Here is a 27,244-nt window from a genome sequence, read left to right on the forward strand (position 1 = left end):
CAGACTTATAACACCGCCCTCTTTTTGCGTCGGGGGTTAAAATTTGGATACATATTATAGTACCGACTGTAGGGTAAATCGAGAATACTGGCCACCTTATACTAAAAAATAATTCTATATAAAGGTAACCAGAACTCATTTTATTATAAGGTGGCCAGTGATTGAAGGGTGGCCAGTAATTGACACCTTATTTATACTAAAAATGAACTGTTTAATAGGTGTCTAGAATTCATTTTTAGTGTAAGGTGGCCAGTTATTGACGATTCACCCTATACATTTTAATTTTGGTGATGAAGCAAACACATGTTTTATTTGCGTGGATGTTGTCGTTTGTCGTCATCGTAACAAACTAAATTACTTAAATAAATCTTGTCTTGAATTTTTTACACAATAGTAACAGTTATAAATAATTTATAAATAAATGTCACAAAAATAGTTTAGGAATATTTAGATAATTTCAAACTTATGCTATGCTACTTTATGGTAAGGAAAGTATATAAAATGCAAGCTAAATGTAACTTTAACGAAAAGCATTAAAGTTCAGAATGTTGTACAACCGACATATCGGTTAAATGCGTAATTCAAATGTCTTAACAGTCCAAAAGTTTAAAATATTCAGACTAAAATTAATAAAAAGTCAAAGTCTATCAAAAATTGGAATAAATACGGTTTATCCTAATGGCAACACTCATACTGGCAGCATTTTGGCACACCATTTGACTTTAGACAAGGTGCTACGTCTTTACCTCAACTGTACAAATCGGATATCGTCTCTACTCAAAAAACCGTTAAAAAAAAACTCGAATCTCAAATCAATAAATCATTCCGAAATCTTTTTGTATTTCCTTTTTGTAAACAAACAAACAATACATCAGCAAAATTGCCCCTTGAAATACAGTAAATGTTCACTCAGAAAAATGATAGATTGAGGTAGGAGTTTTTATAAAAATAGTGATGATATGAGAACGTTTCCAACGTATTCTATATTATTTTGATGGAAAGTAAAAACTGCACAATCATCGCCTTATTTATTAAAGGTCAGCTGAACCAAGTGCAATAATATTTTATTTTAGCTGAGGTGAGGGTCTAATAATTTATTATCAATCATCGATGATTTACCAATAATGATCGTCCAATTCAAGCATATAACGAGTATTTCAAGTGACATTTATCTACGAAGAAAGTGATGCCCTCCTTTTGTTTCCACTTCATAGTCACACTCAAGTCATATCTAATATAAATATCTACTATATGTATAAAGTTTGTCATTTGTTGGTAGTTAAATAAATAAAACTAATAGTTCAATCATACCTTTCTTAGTTGTGACAAAATGAGCTGGTAAACTCAAAACATTACAATAATCAAATCATGCTTAAGCAAAGCCAACAAGACGAGATAAATTATCTCATGATGTCTCATGTCTCTTTCTTTCTTTCTTTGATGTGTCTTTCTGTCGAAAGGGAGCGAAATAGTAATAATGGCGAATCAGACAAAGATGAAGTATATCTCGTCTCGTTGGCTTCGCTTTAGATTATTTTAATAAGGTAATAGATATTTTCATAATTTCATATTTATATGCCTTAAATACGTCACAATAAAAACTAGTAAATATCGCTCCAACGATTTTTTTTTCTTTAAACTATGCTTTTTGCAAAAGATGTCCGTATTCCTCGTCTTTATGGTAACGAAACTTCTGAGCAGCATTCCGGCTAAGTCCATGGTCAAGACGTTGATAAACCAGTCAATAAATTAGGACTTTTTTTTAATATAAAGAGTACTTTGTCAATTTCTTTTTCATATCTATCGTGAAAATGGGTGTTGCAATATAGTCAAAAACGTCGAAGTATTTGAAACAATACGCAAGAGCGGGACAAAGTCAAATTGGTGTATAAATATTTTGAACCACTTTGGCTTCATCGCTGACTGTACTATGGTCTAGTCATGGCTAATATTATAACAATATGTGTAGTAATTGACAAGCAGTGGTGTCTGGAAGACTTTAGGCTATGGTTATGCTAGGTAACATTAATTAATAATAACAACTTCTTTCGCTTTCCTGTAACAAAATTAAATAAATCAGATACAATTCATGACTATTTATTGGACACAATATAAAAAACAGACAGAAAACAGGAACATGGAGAAAATATATAAGGTAAGAAATAAGCCTTATCGCTTCAGAGTGATCTCTTCCAGGCAACCTTTTACAACTTTACCACTTTAACGGTGTGGTTAATACAATATTACTCGAGCAAAATTACTTATCTTTCTAGCACTAGCAGTCTCTAAGCTACACCGGGGCGTCGCGACGTAGTTTGAGAACTACAGAATATTGGAGTCGTCAACATCTCCGCAAAGGCTTATCAAGACGGGCACGACCATCAGCGACGTGTCAGTTTGACGAACTGAAAGACTAAACATACACACACACTTTCGCATTTATAATATTAGTATGTATATTTGAAACCCTCACCTCGCTCGGTCACGCGTCGTCGGTGACACTCGGCCTGGCGGGCCGGCGCTTGCGCAGCGTGCCGAGTATCGCGAGCATCTCCTTGACCGCCTCCGGTTGTTCGTCCTTGGGTTTCTTCTCGAGGAAGTTCTGCTCTCGCGGCTTGAGGTGGAACTTGCCGCCTTTTATTTGGTCTACTATCGCGTCTATGGCGCCTCCTGAAAAAACAATGTCGTCATCATCATCATCATCATCATCTCAGCCGTAGGACATCCACTGTCGTGTCGGACATAGGCCTCCCCTATAGACCTCCAGTTGCTTCAGTTGGAAGCGGCCTGCATCCACCGTGAACCCGCGACTTTAACCAGGCCATCCGTCCATCTTGTTGGTGGACCTCCTACGTTGATATTGGTAGCCGGAACACAATGACATCCTACTTTAATGTTATATTATATTATGAGAAAGAGATATGTAAAAGGGCTTTATTACAAGCCTCTTGTTTTTGTACTAGTTGCGATTTCGAAAAGCGCATCATTGCCAAGAATAAGGCCACCGACGCATATATGCGTTTTCGTAACTTCACCCAGTGCCGCTGTCATAATTATTCATTAATCTTGAACGCATATGTGCGTCGGTGGCACCTGTGGAAGTAGTGGCAGTGAATACTAACACGTGCCGCAAAAACTTGACAGGAAGTATTTTTTTTGCAAAACCATAAATCATAAAAAAACATGTATAAAGACACATTATATAGTTATACATATACACGTTTCTTCAGGATTACATATAGTTCTTACAGATACAGGATTCTATTTTGTAGTAACCTCTAGTGTCTCTCTGCTAGGCAAAGGCCTCCCGCTCTTGACCTCCACAACTCCCGTCAGAAAAAAATTAAAAAATTTCAATCTCAAACAAAAAAGACAATTATGCCAATCGTTTCATAAATAACGGAGTTCCGAGGTAACAAACATTAAAAACTGCTTCTTTAAAGCTATTTAACGAAATATTGCACTCACCGCCATTCTGCTTTGTTTTCTTCAACGTCCCTTGCTTATTTGCGAGCATATTGGCCATGTCTTCAACCGCACACCCAGTGAACACCGGCGGAGGCGGCGGCGGAGGCGGGGGCGGGGGCGGAGGCGGGGGCGGCAGCGCGGGCGGCGGCGGGGCGCGGGGGGGAGGGGGCGGCCGGCGACGGCGGAGGGGGGGAGGGCGGCGGGGATGACACACGCGGAGGGGGGGCGGGGATGGGGGTGCTTCTGCTGGTTCTGGAATGAAACAATGACGTTAATTGCTTACAGCCTTATTCATAAAAAATCCTTAATTGAGGTTTGATCGGTCTGTTACTTAGCAGACTGATTAAGCTTGTTAGACGGTTGTCAAGAAGTATGATTCATAAACGCTTGCTAGCAGTCTGCTAGTTGTTGAGCTGCTGATAGACGGATTAGACGCGTTATGTTGGCCACCTTGACAAATCAAAGACAAAAAAATGGCCTCATCGATAATTTAAAAAAAAATTGACAGCAGTGACAGCAAATTAGCAGGAAAAAAAAGCGAGATGTTTGTTTTCCCGCCATTTCCGATCCACATGTTTATGTTTAAGTGCAAAAAGCCGTAATTATGTTAATCATCCTAATTTTATTTTTCTCATATTTATTGTTAGTAAAGTAGTAAAGTAGCAGTAATTTTAGAGGATTTTTAAATACAAATTCCTGAAAATAAATTTTCCTGGTTTTTTTTTCAATCTTTGCGTAACTTCACCCTTCACTAAAAATATCTTCGGTATGGTTTTTTGCTTTTGTCAAAGTCAGCTGTTCAAACTTGTGGCGGCCATTTTGTGACTTAGCAGGGAGATAAAGGAGGGTCTACGGTCCTCTAACTTTAGCAGAGCCTTGATCGACTGATTAGCGCTAACAGACGTTTATGAATCATGTTTTTTAGCATCGGGCCTTCAAGGAGCCTTCAAGGAGGCTCTAACTTTTTATGAATAAGGCTGTTAGTCTGTCGTAGGACATCCACTGTTGGACATGCCTCCCCCATAGACCTCCAGTTGCTTCGGTTGAAAACGGCCTGTATCTGTATCTAACAGAACCCGCGGCTTTAACCAGAGGCCGTGTTGCCTATCGTTTCTGACACTCGCGAATCAAATGACAGTGTTTGTATGCGAAATCTGTCATTTGTTTTTTTTTTATTAGACTGGATGGGGTATGTATTATAAGACCGACAAATCATAATACCTACAGTTGAAATGTCGACGCATAACACATCGAAATTCAGAATACCGAATGTGCAAAATACCGACAACCGATACACCGAAGGTCGAAATATCTATTTTTAAATGACCGAAAGTACAAAATCCCGAAAATGGGGTATGTATTATAATACCGAAAAATCATATTACCTACAGTCGAAATATCGACACTTAACAAATCGAAATTCAGAATATCGAAAGTACAAAATACCGAAAGTACAAAAACCCGAAAGTAAAAAAAGTTTGATATGTGCGAGCGAGCGAAGCGAGCGAGCAAGACGGTTCGAGGCAAAAGCGATTTGGATAGGTTAGGTTCAGAAGGCCAAGGCGGGAGCGAAGCGGAGCGTAGCTCCCGCCTTAGCCTTCGATGTTGGGTTTTTTTTATAGCAGCCCGGATAATATTGCTTCACAAATGATCTTTGCTGTTGAATCTTATCCAACTTACTTTCTTAGTGGCAGTTAAGTATCTTGCCTGCTATAAAAAAACCTAACATCGAAGGCTAAGGCGGGAACTACGCTTCGCTCCGCTCCGCTTCGTTCCCGCCTTAGCTTTCTGAACCTAACCTATCCGAGTCGCTTCTGCTGCGAACCGTCTTGCTCGCTCGCTTCGCTCGCTTCGCTCGCTTGCACAAATCTTTTCCTGCTATATTTGTTTCGTCTTTGGTATAACGGCAGTTTCGGTATTTTGATTTTCGATATATTGATTGTCGATTATTTTACTTGTAGTGATTATGACTGTTCGGCATTATGAGTTTTCGACCTTTCGAGTGTAGGTATTTTGATCTTCGGGATTGTAGTCTTCGGGTTTTAGGCTGCCGGTCAAATGTACTTTCGGGATTTCAAACTTTCGGTCATTTATCCATTCGACGTTTTAATATTCGGCCTTCCGTCCATAGGTCTTGTGAAATTCGGTCTTTCGTTTATCGGTATTATAATACATACCCAGTGGATGGCAAACGAGCATGTGGCTCTCCTGATGGTAAGAGATCACCACGGCCCATAAACATCTACAACACCAGGGGTAATGCAGATGCGTTGCCAACCTAGAGGTCTAAGATGGGATACCTCAGGTGCCAGTAATTTCACCGGCTGTCTTACTCTCCACGCCGAAACACAGTGCAAGCACTGCTGCTTCACGGCAGGATTAGCGAGCAAGATGGTGGTAGCAATCCGGGCGGACCTTGCACAAGGTCCTACCACCTACACAATTGCGATTGCGACCGCAAGCGTCAGAAACGTTAGGATATACGGCCTCTTGTCCTCTGCCCATCTTATTGGTGCACGTCCGTGAATGAGGGTTTTCCGACAGGTGATATACCGCTAGATGGCGTTAGTATCGTGACGGCCGTTTGACATTAGCGTCGCGCTCGTGATTGGATAAATAACTAAAGGTGGGGCCGATTGTATTTGTAGCATTCGAACATGGCGGATGTAGACAATATCCAATTTTGCTATTTCTGTTTCTTTGGCTAGTTGAAGTATAATTTTGATAGTGTTTTATGCGGCGATTAACCTTAACAGTGAACAGTGATCACAAAATTCTGTATTGCTCTCGTGTCTGACAATTTTTTAATGCGCAAGTTGTCTCCGCGTGGTTTCTGGAATTTTACTATCAAGTTGCAAAAACTACAATCACCGTACAACGTCCCTCTCAGAGAGTTTACCTTGACACTGGCGAAGTTGTCCTATTAATTAGGACAGAAAAGCGATATTTTAAAAGAGAAGAAGAAAGGTGGGGCCATATGCAGTCGCTCGACGCTTGTTTCTAATCCAACGTCAAATATGGTCACGTGACATTCAGCGATAAAGCTGAAAATGTTGAGCTTTATCGCCGGAAAAAAAAACCTCTTCAATTTCAACAAAAACACTGTCGTTTTTTTTTCATTCACTTCAATTTCTTTTATTTGTACCACTACTGCCATGACTGCTACTAAATGAGATTAAGAAATCAGCTTCCAAACCCTCATTGAGTAAAAATTAATGCTTATCAAAATCAAAACTTTTTTTCTGCAAGTCGTTTATGCCGCAAACGGCTCTTTCACATGTCACTTCTTTACACAACCAGCGCTTTCGGAAATACCATCATTGTCGAGAAGAACACGCCTCAAAATATTTCGTAATTTACTTTCTTTTGCTAGATTTCACACCTAAGAGACTTGTAATATATTTTAAATATGTTTTGAAAAAATATCTTTGTGCCAAATTTCTTGAGGCGCATTCTTCTCGGCAATGATTTATTATTTTCGAAAACCCTGGTAGTATAAAAAAATGATATGTTATAGAAACTTTCGCGACCCAATTACAGAATAAACCTTTTAATCTTTTTTAATTTTCGACGAAGCAAAGCGCTATTTGCGAATAACAAAAACAGAGCTTACCAACAACATCAACAATCTTCTTCTCCTTGACCTCCCCCCCATTCTCGAAGTAGCTGATCCTGGACATGAGGGTCCCCCTCTTCTGCGGCCTCCTATCTTCTAGAAGCTTCTCGGCTCTTTCTGCCCGGGCTATCGCCTTCTGCGCATCTTCCTCCGCCAGCCTTATCTTCTCTTCCCATAGGAGTATGTCTGTGTCTTCATGTTTTTCTGCTAGTTTCAACTGCAAACAATCATCATTTTATTACGAACTCTTATTTTATTTATTTGGAGCATCATCAGCAATACAGTACATTATAATAGGACTTAGGTACTAAACAGAAAGCCAATAACAGATCGAAAATACAAACTTGAGACATGGATTCACAGAAAAACCAGAAAAAGAGGCCAGCACTGGGAATCGAACCCAGGTCCTCAGCAATCCGTGCTGCGTGCTATAACCCCTACACCACTGCTGGACAGGAATTTAGACAAGAGTTTTTCCTATGCATACATATCTCAGATTGCTTATTTCTACTATGCTACTTAAGCAGCAGCACTAGCGACATCTATGTTTCGTCGACAGACGTCACACTCTTTCGGAACTAACCGCTCACCCAGACATGAGACGTCGCTACAAAGCTCTCAAATTATGATTAGTTTTTTGGAGTCTTTTGTATTGTTTACTACAACTCCAAATTTCCCGGTATCCCGTGAAACTTTACCGAATAACAGATGTCCACAGAAATACAGTTAGCGAATCATACTTAAAACTAACACAGACACAACAAATATTGTTGTCTTTCATAATCTTTAGTCTATATTAATTCGAATAACGTAATAATTCTCAATTAAAATTGGCGTAACGTTATTTCGCTCTCGATAATTCGTCTAACACGAATTCGCATAAATGCATACCCATAATGTTAAGTGGCATAACGATGATTTGACATAAATTTACTAAGCAGAGCGTTACTTTGCATGTGAATTAATAAATAATTATAAATGTTGGTTGTTTCTATTGTTTTATTTATTTAATTAGATCTGAAAACTGAACTACTATGTGTAAATGCTGCTGTTACATAAAAAACCTAACAACTTAACCTAACAGAGTCGTTTTTGACTCGTCCATCTTATTCCCTCACTTGATAAAATTATGTTAATTTATTGTATGATATTTAAAGTTATAGTTAATCATGTTATGCTCATTTAAATTATACATATTCATTATTATGCTAAACAAGTGTTATGGTTTTTTATTATTATGACAGTTCAATGTTTGGCGAATTCATATTAATGCAATGCGAAAAAAGGGGCACCTTCAATCCTCGCCTATATACGTCCCACAAAATAAATATCATGGGACACTTGACACCAATTGACCTAGTCCCAAACTAAGCAAGGCTTGTACTATGGATACTAGGCAACGGATAAACATACTAATATAGATAAATACATACTTAAATACATATTAAACATCCAAGACCCGAGAACAAACATTCGTATTATTCATACTAATCTGCCCTGGCCGGGTATCGAATCCGGGACCTCAAGCTTCGTAGTCAGGGTTCTCTAACCACTTGGCCATTCGGCTGTCAATCAATTCGGAACATGTAATGTCGTCAAGTGCGTCTGTGTGTACCTGTAGGTCCTCAACAGTGTCCCTGTGTCTGGCCTCCTGCTGGTCCAAGGCGTCCCTCAGACTGTCCAGTTCGGCCAGCAGCAGCGCCAGCCGCTTGTCTGTGTTACCTGTAGGTCCTCAACAGTGTCCCTGTGTCTGGCCTCCTGCTGACCCAAGGCGTCCCTCAGACTGTCCAGTTCGGCCAGCAGCAGCGCCAGCCGCTTGTCTGTGTTACCTGTAGGTCCTCAACAGTGTCCCTGTGTCTGGCCTCCTGCTGGTCCAAGGCGTCCCTCAGACTGTCCAGTTCGGCCAGCAGCAGCGCCCGCCGCTCGTCTGTGTTTACCTGTAGGTCCTCAACAGTGTCCCTGTGTCTGGCCTCCTGCTGGTCCAAGGCGTCCCTCAGACTGTCCAGTTCCCCCAGCAGCAGCGCCAGCCGCTTGTCTGTGTTACCTGTAGGTCCTCAACAGTGTCCCTGTGTCTGGACTCCTGCTGGTCCAAGGCGTCCCTCAGACTGTCCAGTTCCCCAGCAGCAGCGCCAGCCGCTTGTCTGTGTTACCTGTAGGTCCTCAACAGTGTCCCTGTGTCTGGCCTCCTGCTGGTCCAAGGCGTCCCTCAGACTGTCCAGTTCGGCCAGCAGCAGCGCCAGCCGCTTGTCTGTGTTACCTGTAGGTCCTCAACAGTGTCCCTGTGTCTGGCCTCCTGCTGACCCAAGGCGTCCCTCAGACTGTCCAGTTCGGCCAGCAGCAGCGCCAGCCGCTTGTCTGTGTTACCTGTAGGTCCTCAACAGTGTCCCTGTGTCTGGACTCCTGCTGGTCCAAGGCGTCCCTCAGACTGTCCAGTTCCCCAGCAGCAGCGCCAGCCGCTTGTCTGTGTTACCTGTAGGTCCTCAACAGTGTCCCTGTGTCTGGCCTCCTGCTGGTCCAAGGCGTCCCTCAGACTGTCCAGTTCCCCCAGCAGCAGCGCCAGCCGCTTGTCTGTGTTACCTGTAGGTCCTCAACAGTGTCCCTGTGTCTGGCCTCCTGCTGACCCAAGGCGTCCCTCAGACTGTCCAGTTCGGCCAGCAGCAGCGCCAGCCGCTTGTCTGTGTTACCTGTAGGTCCTCAACAGTGTCCCTGTGTCTGGCCTCCTGCTGACCCAAGGCGTCCCTCAGACTGTCCAGTTCGGCCAGCAGCAGCGCCAGCCGCTTGTCTGTGTTACCTGTAGGTCCTCAACAGTGTCCCTGTGTCTGGCCTCCTGCTGGTCCAAGGCGTCCCTCAGACTGTCCAGTTCGGCCAGCAGCAGCGCCAGCCGCTTGTCTGTGTTACCTGTAGGTCCTCAACAGTGTCCCTGTGTCTGGCCTCCTGCTGACCCAAGGCGTCCCTCAGACTGTCCAGTTCGGCCAGCAGCAGCGCCAGCCGCTTGTCTGTGTTACCTGTAGGTCCTCAACAGTGTCCCTGTGTCTGGCCTCCTGCTGACCCAAGGCGTCCCTCAGACTGTCCAGTTCGGCCAGCAGCAGCGCCAGCCGCTTGTCTGTGTTACCTGTAGGTCCTCAACAGTGTCCCTGTGTCTGGCCTCCTGCTGACCCAAGGCGTCCCTCAGACTGTCCAGTTCGGCCAGCAGCAGCGCCAGCCGCTTGTCTGTGTTACCTGTAGGTCCTCAACAGTGTCCCTGTGTCTGGACTCCTGCTGGTCCAAGGCGTCCCTCAGACTGTCCAGTTCCCCCAGCAGCAGCGCCAGCCGCTTGTCTGTGTTACCTGTAGGTCCTCAACAGTGTCCCTGTGTCTGGCCTCCTGCTGGTCCAAGGCGTCCCTCAGACTGTCCAGTTCCCCCAGCAGCAGCGCCAGCCGCTTGTCTGTGTTACCTGTAGGTCCTCAACAGTGTCCCTGTGTCTGGCCTCCTGCTGACCCAAGGCGTCCCTCAGACTGTCCAGTTCGGCCAGCAGCAGCGCCAGCCGCTTGTCTGTGTTACCTGTAGGTCCTCAACAGTGTCCCTGTGTCTGGCCTCCTGCTGGTCCAAGGCGTCCCTCAGACTGTCCAGTTCGGCCAGCAGCAGCGCCAGCCGCTTGTCTGTGTTACCTGTAGGTCCTCAACAGTGTCCCTGTGTCTGGCCTCCTGCTGGTCCAAGGCGTCCCTCAGACTGTCCAGTTCCCAGCAGCAGCGCCAGCCGCTTGTCTGTGTTACCTGTAGGTCCTCAACAGTGTCCCTGTGTCTGGCCTCCTGCTGGTCCAAGGCGTCCCTCAGACTGTCCAGTTCCCCCAGCAGCAGCGCCAGCCGCTTGTCTGTGTTACCTGTAGGTCCTCAACAGTGTCCCTGTGTCTGGCCTCCTGCTGGTCCAAGGCGTCCCTCAGACTGTCCAGTTCCCCCAGCAGCAGCGCCAGCCGCTTGTCTGTGTTACCTGTAGGTCCTCAACAGTGTCCCTGTGTCTGGCCTCCTGCTGGTCCAAGGCGTCCCTCAGACTGTCCAGTTCCCCAGCAGCAGCGCCAGCCGCTTGTCTGTGTTACCTGTAGGTCCTCAACAGTGTCCCTGTGTCTGGCCTCCTGCTGGTCCAAGGCGTCCCTCAGACTGTCCAGTTCCCCAGCAGCAGCGCCAGCCGCTTGTCTGTGTTACCTGTAGGTCCTCAACAGTGTCCCTGTGTCTGGCCTCCTGCTGGTCCAAGGCGTCCCTCAGACTGTCCAGTTCCCCCAGCAGCAGCGCCAGCCGCTTGTCTGTGTTACCTGTAGGTCCTCAACAGTGTCCCTGTGTCTGGCCTCCTGCTGGTCCAAGGCGTCCCTCAGACTGTCCAGTTCCCCAGCAGCAGCGCCAGCCGCTTGTCTGTGTTACCTGTAGGTCCTCAACAGTGTCCCTGTGTCTGGCCTCCTGCTGGTCCAAGGCGTCCCTCAGACTGTCCAGTTCCCCAGCAGCAGCGCCAGCCGCTTGTCTGTGTTACCTGTAGGTCCTCAACAGTGTCCCTGTGTCTGGCCTCCTGCTGGTCCAAGGCGTCCCTCAGACTGTCCAGTTCCCCAGCAGCAGCGCCAGCCGCTTGTCTGTGTTACCTGTAGGTCCTCAACAGTGTCCCTGTGTCTGGCCTCCTGCTGGTCCAAGGCGTCCCTCAGACTGTCCAGTTCCCCCAGCAGCAGCGCCAGCCGCTTGTCTGTGTTACCTGTAGGTCCTCAACAGTGTCCCTGTGTCTGGCCTCCTGCTGGTCCAAGGCGTCCCTCAGACTGTCCAGTTCCCCCAGCAGCAGCGCCAGCCGCTTGTCTGTGTTACCTGTAGGTCCTCAACAGTGTCCCTGTGTCTGGCCTCCTGCTGGTCCAAGGCGTCCCTCAGACTGTCCAGTTCGGCCAGCAGCAGCGCCAGCCGCTTGTCTGTGTTACCTGTAGGTCCTCAACAGTGTCCCTGTGTCTGGCCTCCTGCTGACCCAAGGCGTCCCTCAGACTGTCCAGTTCGGCCAGCAGCAGCGCCAGCCGCTTGTCTGTGTTACCTGTAGGTCCTCAACAGTGTCCCTGTGTCTGGCCTCCTGCTGGTCCAAGGCGTCCCTCAGACTGTCCAGTTCCCCAGCAGCAGCGCCAGCCGCTTGTCTGTGTTACCTGTAGGTCCTCAACAGTGTCCCTGTGTCTGGCCTCCTGCTGGTCCAAGGCGTCCCTCAGACTGTCCAGTTCGGCCAGCAGCAGCGCCAGCCGCTTGTCTGTGTTACCTGTAGGTCCTCAACAGTGTCCCTGTGTCTGGCCTCCTGCTGGTCCAAGGCGTCCCTCAGACTGTCCAGTTCGGCCAGCAGCAGCGCCAGCCGCTTGTCTGTGTTACCTGTAGGTCCTCAACAGTGTCCCTGTGTCTGGCCTCCTGCTGGTCCAAGGCGTCCCTCAGACTGTCCAGTTCGGCCAGCAGCAGCGCCAGCCGCTTGTCTGTGTTACCTGTAGGTCCTCAACAGTGTCCCTGTGTCTGGCCTCCTGCTGGTCCAAGGCGTCCCTCAGACTGTCCAGTTCCCCCAGCAGCAGCGCCAGCCGCTTGTCTGTGTTACCTGTAGGTCCTCAACAGTGTCCCTGTGTCTGGCCTCCTGCTGGTCCAAGGCGTCCCTCAGACTGTCCAGTTCCCCCAGCAGCAGCGCCCGCCGCTCGTCTGTTACCTGTAGGTCCTCAACAGTGTCCCTGTGTCTGGCCTCCTGCTGGTCCAAGGCGTCCCTCAGACTGTCCAGTTCGGCCAGCAGCAGCGCCAGCCGCTTGTCTGTGTTACCTGTAGGTCCTCAACAGTGTCCCTGTGTCTGGCCTCCTGCTGGTCCAAGGCGTCCCTCAGACTGTCCAGTTCGGCCAGCAGCAGCGCCCGCCGCTCGTCTGTGTTACCTGTAGGTCCTCAACAGTGTCCCTGTGTCTGGCCTCCTGCTGGTCCAAGGCGTCCCTCAGACTGTCCAGTTCCCCCAGCAGCAGCGCCAGCCGCTTGTCTGTGTTACCTGTAGGTCCTCAACAGTGTCCCTGTGTCTGGCCTCCTGCTGGTCCAAGGCGTCCCTCAGACTGTCCAGTTCCCCAGCAGCAGCGCCAGCCGCTTGTCTGTGTTACCTGTAGGTCCTCAACAGTGTCCCTGTGTCTGGCCTCCTGCTGGTCCAAGGCGTCCCTCAGACTGTCCAGTTCCCAGCAGCAGCGCCAGCCGCTTGTCTGTGTTACCTGTAGGTCCTCAATAGTGTCCCTGTGTCTGGCCTCCTGCTGGTCCAAGGCGTCCCTCAGACTGTCCAGTTCCCCCAGCAGCAGCGCCAGCCGCTTGTCTGTGTTACCTGTAGGTCCTCAACAGTGTCCCTGTGTCTGGCCTCCTGCTGGTCCAAGGCGTCCCTCAGACTGTCCAGTTCCCCCAGCAGCAGCGCCAGCCGCTTGTCTGTGTTACCTGTAGGTCCTCAACAGTGTCCCTGTGTCTGGCCTCCTGCTGGTCCAAGGCGTCCCTCAGACTGTCCAGTTCCCCCAGCAGCAGCGCCAGCCGCTTGTCTGTGTTACCTGTAGGTCCTCAACAGTGTCCCTGTGTCTGGCCTCCTGCTGGTCCAAGGCGTCCCTCAGACTGTCCAGTTCCCAGCAGCAGCGCCAGCCGCTTGTCTGTGTTACCTGTAGGTCCTCAACAGTGTCCCTGTGTCTGGCCTCCTGCTGGTCCAAGGCGTCCCTCAGACTGTCCAGTTCCCCCAGCAGCAGCGCCAGCCGCTTGTCTGTGTTACCTGTAGGTCCTCAACAGTGTCCCTGTGTCTGGCCTCCTGCTGGTCCAAGGCGTCCCTCAGACTGTCCAGTTCGGCCAGCAGCAGCGCCCGCCGCTTGTCTGTGTTACCTGTAGGTCCTCAACAGTGTCCCTGTGTCTGGCCTCCTGCTGGTCCAAGGCGTCCCTCAGACTGTCCAGTTCGGCCAGCAGCAGCGCCCGCCGCTCGTCTGTTACCTGTAGGTCCTCAACAGTGTCCCTGTGTCTGGCCTCCTGCTGGTCCAAGGCGTCCCTCAGACTGTCCAGTTCCCCAGCAGCAGCGCCCGCCGCTCGTCTGTGTTTACCTGTAGGTCCTCAACAGTGTCCCTGTGTCTGGCCTCCTGCTGGTCCAAGGCGTCCCTCAGACTGTCCAGTTCGGCCAGCAGCAGCGCCCGCCGCTCGTCTGTGTTTACCTGTAGGTCCTCAACAGTGTCCCTGTGTCTGGCCTCCTGCTGGTCCAAGGCGTCCCTCAGACTGTCCAGTTCGGCCAGCAGCAGCGCCAGCCGCTCGTCCAGCTCCAGCTCGCCCATCAGCAGAGTGCTCTGGTGTGTCAGCACCTTTACGCGCTTCTTTGCATCCCGCGCCTCAGACTTGTAACTGGAATTTTGATGAAATTAAATTATAATAATATTAAAAAATATAAGTAGGTGGGCCAATCAACTATTTCACCGACACTTTGGGCGTCTCCTGCGTTACCAAAATTGTCTCTGGCGTTACCAAAAAATCGTACTTCCAACAAGATATTTCACGGTCTAATAGGTTGAACTTACGTAAGATGGCATGTATTCATGTACACCATCTATTAAATTATGGTAAAAACACAAACTTACACTTACACTTACAAAAATGTCGCGGACTGATTAGTGTCGGTAAAAAAGTTGATCGGCCCAGGTACGTAATATGTTTCTGTCTGTTTGTTTGTTACTTCTTGACGTCCAAATTGCTGAAGCGATTTAGATGAAATTCGGTATACAATAAGTTTGAGTCCCGGGGATGGACATAGGATAGTTTTTATCCCGGAAAATTGCAGTTCCCGCAGGATAGCGACAAACGAAGACAACGCGGACGGAGTCGCGGGTAACTGTCTAGCAATTAATAAATTCAAATCTATTGTCAATAACATAACACATTAATATCTAATATAAAGAGTATTATAAAATTAATGAATACATCATAAGTCTCTTTCCAAATACCTAGAGAATCTCTAAAAAAAACTCATTGAGTTTCCTGCTAGGCAATATATTTTTTTTTACATTCATACGAGCTTATAGCCTAAATTGAATAAAGATATACCTCAGTGGAAAAAAAATGGCATTTTATAGAGGTACATACAAAATAACCTATTGTATACATTTGAGGGCCAGATTTTTTGCCGCTCCGTCTATTATGACTTTGAAAGTTAGAGCGAGTCAGACTCACGTCTCGGCCATCTCCCTGTCCCTGTCGGCGTGGTGTTTGAGCGCCGTCAGCTCGTCCATGAGCAGTTTGGACACGCGCGTGTGTCGCTCCGTGTTGCTCTTCAACTCCTGGAGTTCTTTCTCCAAGGCTGCTGTCTTCTCCCTCTCTACATCTAACTCCTGTAAAGCAAAAGCAAATATACGGAATAAGAAATACTGTAAAAAAGTAGTATAATTTACATTAAATGCATGAATAAGTAGGCTAGATTCCTATAATTATATAATTAGTCCGTCAGTTAGATTAAAACTTTTTAACAAAAAAAATTAAATCGCCGAAAAAACTGAAAAGCAAAAAATAATAAACCCCCATTTATTGGAGCATACTACCATAGAATAAAAGCAGCTACCTGACAAAGAATATTTTCAAAGCTAGTCGTATATTCAATAATTACAATGAAAATTGTGCCGTATAATGAATTTAATAAGGTTCAGTTTCCAACTCAATGCAAGTGGTCGCTAAATCGCCACCCTTGATTTAGTTTTCCAAATTTATATAATATCAATTTGAAGCACTACCTACCTACGCAAACGACTTCAATGAAATTTTTGACTTTAAACTTGCATATTTCGCAAACAGGTCACTGAATCGAAAAAACGTCTTCACATCCCCGCGATTTTTAAAAGACCTGTCCAACGATACCCCACACCATAAGGTTTCATGAGAAAACAGATAGACAGACATGAAGAAACTATTTATAAGGGTTCGGTTTTTGCCATTTTGGCTACGAAACCCTAAAAATATCATACACGTAGTTTTTCTCTTGCCAATTAAATAAAAACTTTATGAAGATACAGCCAGTAAAAATTCCGCGCGATGTCACACCGTGCGATACTATTTAGCAAGGCGTGACGTCATCATTCGACAAAAGAAAAAATACGTGTCCAATATTTGTAATAATCAAACTGACATACCAAATAAAACAATATATTTTTTACCCAAGAAACCACCTGATTTCTTAACGGGAAACCCATAAAATTAAATACAAAAATCCAGAATACAATTTTTCTGAACTTCAATACTGAACATAAGGGGCAGGCCCTATAATGGTCCCTAGCGGAGCCCCAAAGCCGACCTGTGCGCGCGTGGCGCAGGCCTCGTGCGCCTCGAACTCCTGGAGCCGGGCGGCGCTGAGCTCGGTCTGCAGAGCCGCCACCTGCCGGCTCAGTTCGCCGACTGTCTGCTTCAGGAATTCCACCTCCTCGTTGGTGCTCGCGTCTGATGCTGGAAGAAGATTCACATAAATGTCAATGAAAAGGTTAAGTTTCAAGCTTTTTGAACTTGCACCGTTCGTATGTAAGTTTGTTTGTTATGGTTTAAGGACGCGCCGAGCTTTTAGCGCATTTATTGCATTAACTAGTTTTTACCTGCGACTTCGTCCGCGTGGAATTAGGTTATCGCGCGCTGTTCCCTCGGGAACTGTGCATTTTTCCGGGATAAAAAGTAGACTATGTCACTCTCTGGCCCATAAACTATCTCTATGAAAAAAATCACTTCAATCCGTCGCTCCGTTCCGACGTGAAAGACTGACAAACATACAAAGATTCAAACACACACTTTCACATTTATAATATTAAGTAAGGATTCTATCCCTAGCTGTATAATTTAATTAATTACTAGTAAAGCTTTAGTTTTTAAACTCGTATGTAAGATACTTGAAGCTTTACTCAATAAATCATACACTGTAGAAAATACTTATAATTCATTCGATAAAAAAAAACATAAGCTGTCTCTAAAAAACAAAAAAACCCTTAGTATGGCGTAAATATTGCGCGGCAGATCATGAGTTTTTGAATGATAAGTAAACTAGATGTTTCCTATCGCGTATACAAGTTGCATTTTTAAAATAATATATTTGAGTAATACGAAGAAAATACCTGAAAACGGGCGTTCTAACCAACCTATCTTGAGCCGCAGCGCTTCGCCCTTATCCTCTTTTCACCCCCTTTCCCAGTATTCACGTTGATTAGCGCTACAAAGTCGGTAGCTCCTCAAAATTTTTGCGAACAATTTTTCGGCCAGTTAATAGTCTAAGATCCGAATTAGAGAGGATTTACACCCATCTGTTTCACGGATGGAAAGTCTACATCAAATTTAGTTATAAATAAGTTTCTGTTAAAAAAAAACATTTTTAATAAAAGCTTTTTTGCTGACTGTACTTTTTGTTGACTGTGCATTGTTATCTAAACTGCATGTCCGTACCAAATTTCAAGTTGGTACTAATAACCATTGAGGAGTTCCCTCCTGCGGAGACGATCCTGGCAGGACCACCAGATTATTATATTCTCACCAAATTCACATAAGTACGCCAAATTTCAAGTCAATCGGACCGCGGGAAGTGGGTCAAATTTAGCTTCCAAGATTTGGCCCAAACAAATAAATAAACAGGGTAAGCTGAAGGAAAATCTTGTAAATAAGGTACCTGAGTCATTAGAGTCTGTGAGGTCGATGTCTGTGACGGTAGGCAAGGCGTGCAGTATGGCGGCGCTGCGCCGTTTCAGCTGCTTGTTCTGCTTGTACCACTCGCCAGCCTGCTGCATCACCCTATAAACAAGATTAGTCGTTCTATTATCCATGGCATTCTCTATGGGGGATTCTTTGTTCAATCCAGATAACCAACTTACATAACTACTTAACTAGGAGGCAAACATTCCCTCTTTCTTCACTTTGTTCTCCGTACATAACCTTACATAACCAGCACTGGCATATTATATCCTGAATTAATTGGATCCTGGCGCTTTGCCGGCCACCGCTTCTCGCTCGTAATTTGCTTATAGAGTTACTACTTACATTTTGAATAGGAAATAAGTAATCCTACAGCAATAAAACACAAACAATATTGTTGCGTAATTTCCCGCCAAATTTACAATACACGCGCCATTTTCTTTCCACTTTTTTTTAAATTTCGCAAAGGCACACGCGTTGACATGTCAGCCAGGCGACATTCGCACTGCGAATTTTAGACGGAAGTGAAATTCAATTTAGAATTATAATTTTTCGCATAATCTATAACGTTGTGTCATATGGCTTTCTAGCGTTTGGTTAATTTCATGCAAAGGGGCTGAGATTTGAATTTAAATGGTATTAACAAATCGATTAAACTTATTTTACCCACATAATGTGAATGACCGATGACTTTTGGGTTTAATATTAGTTTAATGGTGCTGTAATAATATTTATTCGATTTTTTTTTTTTATATTTGGGTGAAGTCATCAGAATCAGTTGTACTTATTTAAATAACTTCCCCAGATCTATTTGAAAACAAGTTTTTAAATGCCATTAATCAACAATTTCGCAATTAAATAAGTTCATTTGTTTAAGTGGAAAGTTGCTGACAGACAGAGTGGAACCGGTTCCGAAAGAGACATTAGAAACTTAATTCATGTATTTATATCGACGATATTATACAGGTGTCTCTGAGCATGGGGGCTTTAAATTCAAGGTTCGATTCTACTCACGAAACTAAGCTACTTTTGTTTTGTAATATTTTCAAAAAACTTAAAATTAAATCAATTATTGATCCTCAAAGTTTAATTGTTAAATCAGTGTATAGGTATCTTGGTACCTACGCGGGGGCCTTAATATAATTTTTGAGATTTATTTGACATCTCTAAGATAAACATTTTTAATGTGCCGTCTAAAAAAAAAATTAACAGTGGTCATATTTTTAAAAAGAAGCAGAACAAAAATAGCTCAGTTATGTGACTAAGACCCCTGTAGAAGCTAGACTTCTAAGTTCGGAATATTTTAGACGCTTGACTCGAGATTTGTGTCCAACAGAAGCTAGTCTGGGGGGTTACTATGAAAATCGAAAATCAAAGTTCGTGTCGTTCCGTCCCTCTCACTCTCGTATGAAATAATAAAGCATCTGCGGAACGGCAAGATATGAACTTCGTATTTTGCACTTAGCTTCATTCGAAAGGGTGATTCCAGTATGCATTTTTTAAACAGGCGTTCATGTTTGTCCTTGTAAATATTTTTTTGTGTATCGGTCCTAGTTACGACGAATCACCAGACCCATTCGTCTAAAATGTGTGACGTAATCTAAGTACCCATCCTTTAAGCCTAGACAGTACCTACTAACTTGTGCATGACCCCGGCAATGCCCGGCATCCACCTAAGGGTGCGTTTCCACCAGAGATGTGCGAGGATGTGTTGCGAGGAATATGTTTTTAACCCCTGACGCAAAAAGAGGGGTGTTACAAGTTTGACCGCTGTGTGTCTGTCTGTGCCACCGTAGCTCTTAAACGGTTGAATCGATTTGAATGCGGTTTTTTACTTGAAAACAGGTTTTCTAGCGATAGTTTTTTCAATCTTTTCTAATTTTTATCAAAATAGGTTCAGCCGTTTTAGAGATATTGAACTTGGAAGTGACAATGTTGGCGGTTTTCCAACTTTTTGTTGGTTAGGTTATTCATGAACCAATAGAAACGCTTCATTTACCTATCCTCACACAGCACCGCTCTGGTGGAAACAGCTGAGCGAGGCGAGGTGAATGGATCGTTTCTATTGGTTTATGAAAAAAAAACATTCCTCGTATAATTATCTCTGGTTGAAACGCGCCTTCTGCTGGTTCCCTATGGCGTGTATTGAATAGACAGGAGGATAGGCATCGCTGGGGCTGGTGGCTGCTGCACAGCAAACTACCAGCTGCCAACCCTGGAATCGTCTGAATGCACGCCAATGCGGTTCCTGAGCTTCGGATACTGTTCCAGCAGGGCAACTACTTCGTGCCGTCCCTCTCGCTCTCGTATTAAATAGTATAAGTGACAGAGGGACGGCACGATACGAACTCGATCACGCGAAGCTTGGATGACGCATTTACACTCGTGTATGAATCGCGAGACGAGGCCCGAGGCGAGGTAAGAGATGAGTGTGACCACAGCGCTCGCGTCCGGACCGGTTTTTGGGTACAAGTTTTTAGCGGTTTTTGACTCCAAGAGGTCCTTTGGGACCTCGCGACGATCGCGACACTCCGGTACTCCAGGATGATATTGTGACAATGCTGAAGTCCAAACCTTACCCCCTTTGGCACACTTTTTAGTAGTCTTTCATCTCCCGAATAGAAACCAAATCAAATGTAACGGCCCGGTTCTATTTTGGGCACATTTTCTAGTTAGGTTTTTTTTAGCACACTTTTAAGGTATTTCTTGGGGCGCGAATCACCAGACCCACTTTGTTTGCAAACACTCGGGTTGCGTATGGAGACCCATAACATAAGTTGAATTACGGGCGCGTTGCTGGCTGTTTGATAAAATAATAGTCTGGTTTTTTGAAGATCCCTAAGTTGTACCAGTCGGAAATGGCGGAAATACTGGCGCTACAAGCTGATTCGAAAGTTTAAACATGCGCATGCGCCAAAAGTTCCGCAAGAAAGGAACTCGTACGAGTAGGCTGCTAGAGAGGGTTCTGGAGGGAGTTGAGCATGCAAAATGTGAGGAACGCATTCTGTGAATAGTTTTGAACTCGGAAAAGCTTGCAAATTATGATCCTGAATGTTGCCAGGAGGTCCGGTGGTCCATTTTTTTAGGCCCCTAAGACCCCGAAGAATTGCGAAACTAAAGTGGCAGTGGGCGGGGCACATTGCTCGCAGGACGGATGGCCGATGGGGCCAGAAGGTTCTCGAATGGCGTCCGCGGACCGGGAGACGAGCTGTCGGTAGGCCTCCAACAAGATGGAGCGACGACTTGGTTAAGATCGCGGGATCGCGGTGGATGCGGAAAGCACAAGACCGGTCTGAGTGGAGAGCCTTGGGGGAGGCCTACGTCCAGCAGTGGATGTCTTTCGGCTGACATGATGATGATGATGATGATGAACCCCTAAGACATCACCCTCTATCTATTCCTTTCTTCTCACTGTGCATAGATTACTGTTCGCCTATCTTTAAGTTTTCCTTTCCTGTTTAGGTTAGCTTGAAAAGATCCCTTTTAGGGATAAGTTCGCCTTTGTACTCTTTTGTTTTGTTGTTTTCTTTTTGTATTATTTTTCTGTTTTATGTACAATAAAGTATTTACATACATACATACATACATCATGTAAATGTACTGAAAAAATGCCGGATCTCCTCACAACATTCAGAATCATAATTGCAAGCCTTTATGAGTTCAAAACTATTCACACAACGCGGTCCACATATTTTGCATACTCAACTTCCCATGGCGTCTGCCCTATGCCAGCTATTGTTTGAAATGTGTAACATGATCTAGGTATTGTTTAAGCATGGATGGCACTAACTTGTGCCTAGCCCCAGCATCCACTCCTTGCTGGTTCCTGAGCTGCTCATACTCCTGGACGGGACGGCAAAGCGGAATGAGCCCCATTTTGAGAACCTGATCAAGAGATCTTGTAGCCCCTTCCGCCCCACTTTTAGTCCGCCGCCACTGCCACCCGGCCTCCCATAGCACACTTTTAAGATGTCTCTTGAGTCCCCAATCACCAGACCCCCTATCTAAAATGTGTGACGTAAAGAGCCTTCAAGCATGGATGGTACTAACTTGTGCATGACCCCGGCGTCCACTTCATGCTGGTTCCTGAGCTGCTGGTACTCCTGGAACAGCTTCTCTGAGACGGCACGAAGCTTGGACAGCTCCCTCTCTCGCTCTGACAGCTCGCTCTGGAGGAGGATCCTCTCTTCCAGCACGATGTTGTGGCGACGCTGGAGCTCGTCATGTTCACGCTTGGCTGAAAACATACGCCAGTTGAGTATGGTAACTTGACAAGTGGTAATTTGAACTACTACCTGTAACCCGCAATTCCGTACGCGTATCCCGCGGGAACTATGCAATTTTCCGGGATAGAAACTATCCTAGGTCCTTTCCCGTTATCCCAGGACTCAAACTATCTGTATATGTATAATCAAACGAATTTCATCTACATAAATCAGTTCAGCGGTTTAGAAGTAAAAAGGCTACAAACAAACAGACTTACAAACTTTCGCATTTATAATATTTGTGGGATAAACAATTACTTTGCTCACTCGCGACCTTACGATAATGTCTATGCAAAAAATTCATGCAGTGCAGTCCCTTCACCTCCACACTGCAAGAATACACACAATTCACACAAACCCAACTATTACCACCAACACCCTACACTGACGCGTTTCGAACTCAACCAGAAATCATCCTCAGAGCAACACAACCATTCATCATGCTACCAGATGTTAAACTATGATTATGATTAATAATATTTTATTTTGCAATATATTATTATATTTTTTTTAGTATGTGTTTGATAAAATAAAAGAAACAGCCCCTAAATCAAAACAGAACTGTTGCAGCACAATCTACCTCTCCTCGCATGTCTTGTAAAAAACTTCCTTATAAATGTCATTATCTTGTTGATGGTGTATAACAATCATAAAAGTTCTCACTAATAACACTGCACTAAATTTTGGACTTAAGAGTCATGACTACACGTTTCATTTTTGAGTGACACCAAAAAAACTGGCAATTAAAACCTATTACGGCTATTACATATAATAAATGGCACAAAAGTAGGACACAAAATCATATCACTCTCTTGCTTACTTTTGTCTCAAACGAGCAAGAAAGAAATATGATTTTAGGTCCTAATGTCTCTTATAACATAAATTTTCTAGCGTGTCCTTAAGTCCAATCACTACAACTGCATCATCTCAACTACCCCAGACATCAATGCTAGAAACCTAATGACAATGACAAACGTAAGAAAACAATGAAGGTGTGTCATTGTGGTTTTTTTTAATTTGGATTTTACAGTGATTCTGGGCCATAGTTATTAGTAATAGAAGCTTTGGTTACATGAAACTGACAACCGAATAGCGCAGTGGTTAGGGAATCTGACTATGAAGTTTGAGGTCCCAGGTTCGATTCCTGGTTGGGGCAGATATTTGTATGAAAAATATAAATGTTTGTTCTTCAGTCTTGGGTGTCTAATCTAATACCGTTAAACAAGCAATTCTTGTATATGTGTTTGTGTGTATATAAATATATATTTTGGAGATCTCAGAAATGGCTCTAACAATTTCAACAAAATTTGGTATGTGGGTTTTTTGGGATGAGAAATCAATCTAGCTTGGTCTTATCTCTGGGAAAAATGCTTATTATAGAGTTTTATCCTGAGCAAAGCTTGGTCGCCTAGGTACTATATATTTACCTAAGTATGTTCATCTGTTATCTAGTACGCCTATATACGTCCCACTGCTTCCTCTCATTAGTTAGTGCGGATTGGGAGTCTGCTTCGCAGGTTCTAGTACCCTACCCATAGCAAAATCTTTGCTTACTTTGGGACTAGGTCAACTGGTGTCAGTTACTGATTTAATTTCATTCACAAATACTGCAATGAAATGGACTTTAAATAAAGCAATTGTACTTGAAATTTCTTTCATTTAGGGGCTGTTTCACCATCCATTGATTAGTGTTAACTGACGGTTAAATGTGATGCAGTCTCTATTTGTTTTGTTCGAATAGACAGAGACGGCATCACATTTAACTGTCAGTTAACACTAATCAATGGATGGTGAAACAGCCCCTTAATCTACTTACCATTATAGCATCAAGAACATTTAATACTTACTAACAGTAAGTATTCATTTAGTCAGTTAATCCAAAATCAATGATTTATTATTATTGACGTTGATTTTGACTTACTTCTAGAGGTGACTGACTTGAAACGAAGTACCTATCAAAATGTTAATGTTGCTTGGGATGGGGCTCTTCGGTATTCTTCATTTGCTGAAGATTCAAATTGACGGTTGAAACGAGAAATTGACTAAGTAACATTTTTGTTAAAGTTTGGAGACAGCTCAAACGACAGAGAAAAATATACTGATTCCAAACATGTATATAACTCACTATCTTAAAAAATGTTGCTTAGTCAACTTCTTTCAACCAGTCCTGGATTTGTCAATAGGCCGTATAGGCCGCGGCTTAGGGGCGGCAGCGGCCTAGGGGCGGCAGATTTCGAGAAAATTATTATTTTAGAACATTACATAGGGCGGCGGATATAAAGTGGCCTACACTCCTAAAAAACATAAATCCACCACTGCTTTCAACCGTCAAAATGAGGAAGAAAAAGAAAACTAATATTTTGTTTCGAGTTCCGAATAACATTAGCAAACTAGTAAAAAGTTAGGTAAAATTGTTATGTTACTAGCCAAATAATAATGGTCTCAAGGGATAAGTTAGTAAGAAAAATGGTCCTTGGTAATAAATAATAAATTGCCATAATAACAAATCCTTAACCCAAATAAAGTTAACGAGGAAAACTTAACATGAACCTAAAGTATCCTCATAAACATAAATTTAACACGCAACGCCATTTTAAAGTCGTAAAGCAGACATAAGTCGCACCTTGGTCTTTAAAAAAGTGGGTCAAAAGAACTTAACGGAGTGATACTGTTTTAAAACTGGTAAGTAAAAGTGGGCTCGATAATGAAGCAGTAATTGTCCTTAAACGCACTACTAGAGATTACCGCGTGATAAAAATTCCATTAGGTATTCCGCCAGCTTCGTCGATATCACGAGTATCGAGTATCGTGATAAACATGAAAAGAAAAGGTAGGTAGCAAATTAACTTACGTGTTAAAAAGAGTCAATGCTGTGGTTTGATTTATGTCAAATGCATTAAATAACGAGTATTCATTTAATAATTACGGATTATTCATAATATCTCAATACAAAGTCACTTCTTTGTTTATTGTCAAACGTGTCAAACAAAATTTTTGATTTATTTGACAATTTGTTTGACAGTATTTCGTTAAATTTTGGCATTAAAAAAATCAAAATAGAGATGCGCTAACTTATCGTTCTAGATTCTATATCGATAGTTAAGTGCTTAAAAAATATATCTCGTTATTAAATTAACCAGTTTTTAACAACAATTGCATTCTAACCCATATAATACAGGTTGGTTCAAGTCATGCTAGAAAGGTTTGCGAAGTGATTCATTGTTAATGTATTGCGCAGTTTCTTGAATAACTGACAAAAGAAAAGACAGATCAATAAAATAATAAGTAAATCTACGAGTTTCGATGTAAGTGTCAAAAGTGATTCTTTGTTTAAAAGTGCAAACTTAAAACGAACATAACCGTGTAACTTAGAATACGTAATGCATATGCAACAGGTTATCATCTGATTCACTGTCATAATCCGACAAATACGCGAATAGGATTTCCACTCATGTTTTCTTTTTTACAGACCTGTCAAAGTTGGGCATGCGCGGTGATGTCGTAACTAAGTAATAAACACAAAACTCACCTTTTTCTGCTTTTAGTAGACAGGATTTGTGTTTCCGTTCAGCTTCCTCGTATCGGTTCTTCCACTTTTCGACGTAAGTTGAGGCCGCGATATTGGCCTCCTTGGTGTTGTGTGTGTCCGACGGTGCCATCCTGGCCGCTGTCGGAGTCGCGCGCGGGATCCGCGTGCCGCCGCCCCCCGGCCAGAGCGAGACGGCGCGCCCCGCACACGGGCTGTTGCTTGCGATCGCAAATACATTATCACCGTTCCTTTTAATCATTTTTGCATCGGATTTTTAACGCGAACGAACGCCCGCATCGTCCTCCTCACGTATGCATTCACGTGGCCCGATCAACAGGCTGACCTTTCAGCGTCACTTGTATTTCTTTGTTCCCGGAAAATAACGCGATAACGTCATTCGCTGACAATAGGCTGTAACGAGAGAAATTGTAAAAGCGTAGATCGGTGGCGAGTGTCAGAGTGCAACTAAAGTTAACGTGTGGATGTGATATGATAATGAAACATCGGCTTTGTGAGTCACAGCGTTTACGTTTGTTGTTTACGTTAGGCGCTTGCCTCATATGTGGTGCCTAGAGCCTTCGTAGAATCTCTTAGAATTGTCATGTAGATAGAAATTAGATGCTTGTTGGTGTTATCATTCTTATCTTTACGCCTATTAGACATTATGTCACACGATATGGCTAAAACGAATTTAATTTTTGATTCATTGAATTCTAGAAATATCTAGTTTCCTTGAGTTACCTACTTCCTGTAAATGTTTAGTGGATAGTTACATGTTCAATGTTTTTATTTCTATTTTTTTCTATACTTTAGGTTTACTACTTTACTACTTACTACTTGTACTTTGGTGTACTTTAGGTGAAACTTTAAACCTAAAACTACTCAAAGTGACTCCGAAGCGGTAACATTTCGTGTGCTCAGCCTAACTCATTTGGGAATACAGGCGTGATGTTTGTGTTTAGGTGTAGCAGGAGAACTGGATAAAGCGTATTTTTTTTATATAAAACTTTCCTTATTACTCAAATGTCCTGCAAGAAAATATTGAAGTAACTAAAATTAAATAACGTGATCTATTTTTTTTTTAAGTAAAACTTTTATGAAAATCCTTCCAATGCTTAATTTAACACAATTAATAATTCTTTAAATGAAGTAAAGTGGAAATGTCAACACCATTTATCAAAATTTTTAAAATACCTTTTCCAATTGCATGTAAACACACACTTATAATTGCATTTACAACACATAGACTTTGGTAACAAACAATATAAAACTGCACCCAATCACAAAAAAAAAACAACAAAACACTGCTGTCAATGTCCACGGCAAAAACGCACTGAAAGCATTTCATCCAAGTATGGCTGACGACGGGAATTCTAAATTTAAACTATTTCCAATGAACGACGCACAACGACTGTTCTGTACGACAGCGAAACGTGTGGGACGAGGCGGCTTGTAAAGTGATTTAATTGCTAAGACTTGACAATACTGGACTTGATTAAGTCTTTGAATGTAAAATGCCTCAAATGCTAAAAGGTCGATAAACTACCTAAGATAAATAAAGATCACCAAGGAATCCTAAATAATATAAAAGACAGGGTCGCTTCATTGTTCAAATAAACTACCTAAGATAAATAAAGATCACCAAGGAATCCTAAACAATATAAAAGACAGGGTCGCTTCATTGTTCAAAGTCAATGTAATGTAAATAATGATCACA

The 27,244-nt window shown here is 43.7% G+C and overlaps 1 protein-coding gene across 1 annotated transcript; it reads right to left on the minus strand.

Annotated features, from left to right (window-relative positions):
* On the minus strand, positions 1-27,173 carry LOC141442475 (uncharacterized). The gene is made up of 11 exons (XM_074107489.1): positions 26,722-27,173; positions 25,528-25,938; positions 21,784-21,970; positions 17,711-17,832; positions 16,364-16,512; positions 15,253-15,410; positions 14,247-14,430; positions 7,082-7,301; positions 3,469-3,720; positions 2,474-2,670; positions 1-2,056 (listed from the first exon to the last, which is right to left on the minus strand). Exons 2-10 carry the CDS (start codon positions 25,784-25,786, stop codon positions 2,483-2,485), a joined length of 1,719 nt encoding a protein of 572 aa, XP_073963590.1. The 5' UTR covers positions 25,787-25,938; positions 26,722-27,173; the 3' UTR covers positions 1-2,056; positions 2,474-2,482.
* Positions 27,174-27,244: the final 71 nt, after the last annotated feature.

Source organism: Choristoneura fumiferana, chromosome 25, assembly GCF_025370935.1.
Source record: "Choristoneura fumiferana chromosome 25, NRCan_CFum_1, whole genome shotgun sequence".
Classification (NCBI taxonomy): Eukaryota; Metazoa; Arthropoda; class Insecta; order Lepidoptera; family Tortricidae; genus Choristoneura; species Choristoneura fumiferana.

Excerpts from the sequence above, each read along its gene's own strand:
- LOC141442475 (XM_074107489.1), bottom strand. The coding sequence starts at position 25,786 with ATGATTAAAAGGAACGGTGATAATGTATTTGCGATCGCAAGCAACAGC. Across the intron at positions 17,833-21,783 it reads GACGCCGGGGTCATGCACAA|GGTGATGCAGCAGGCTGGCG; the intron begins GTTAGTACCATC and ends TCTTGTTTATAG. Across the intron at positions 14,431-15,252 it reads GACAGGGAGATGGCCGAGAC|TTACAAGTCTGAGGCGCGGG; the intron begins GTGAGTCTGACT and ends TCAAAATTCCAG.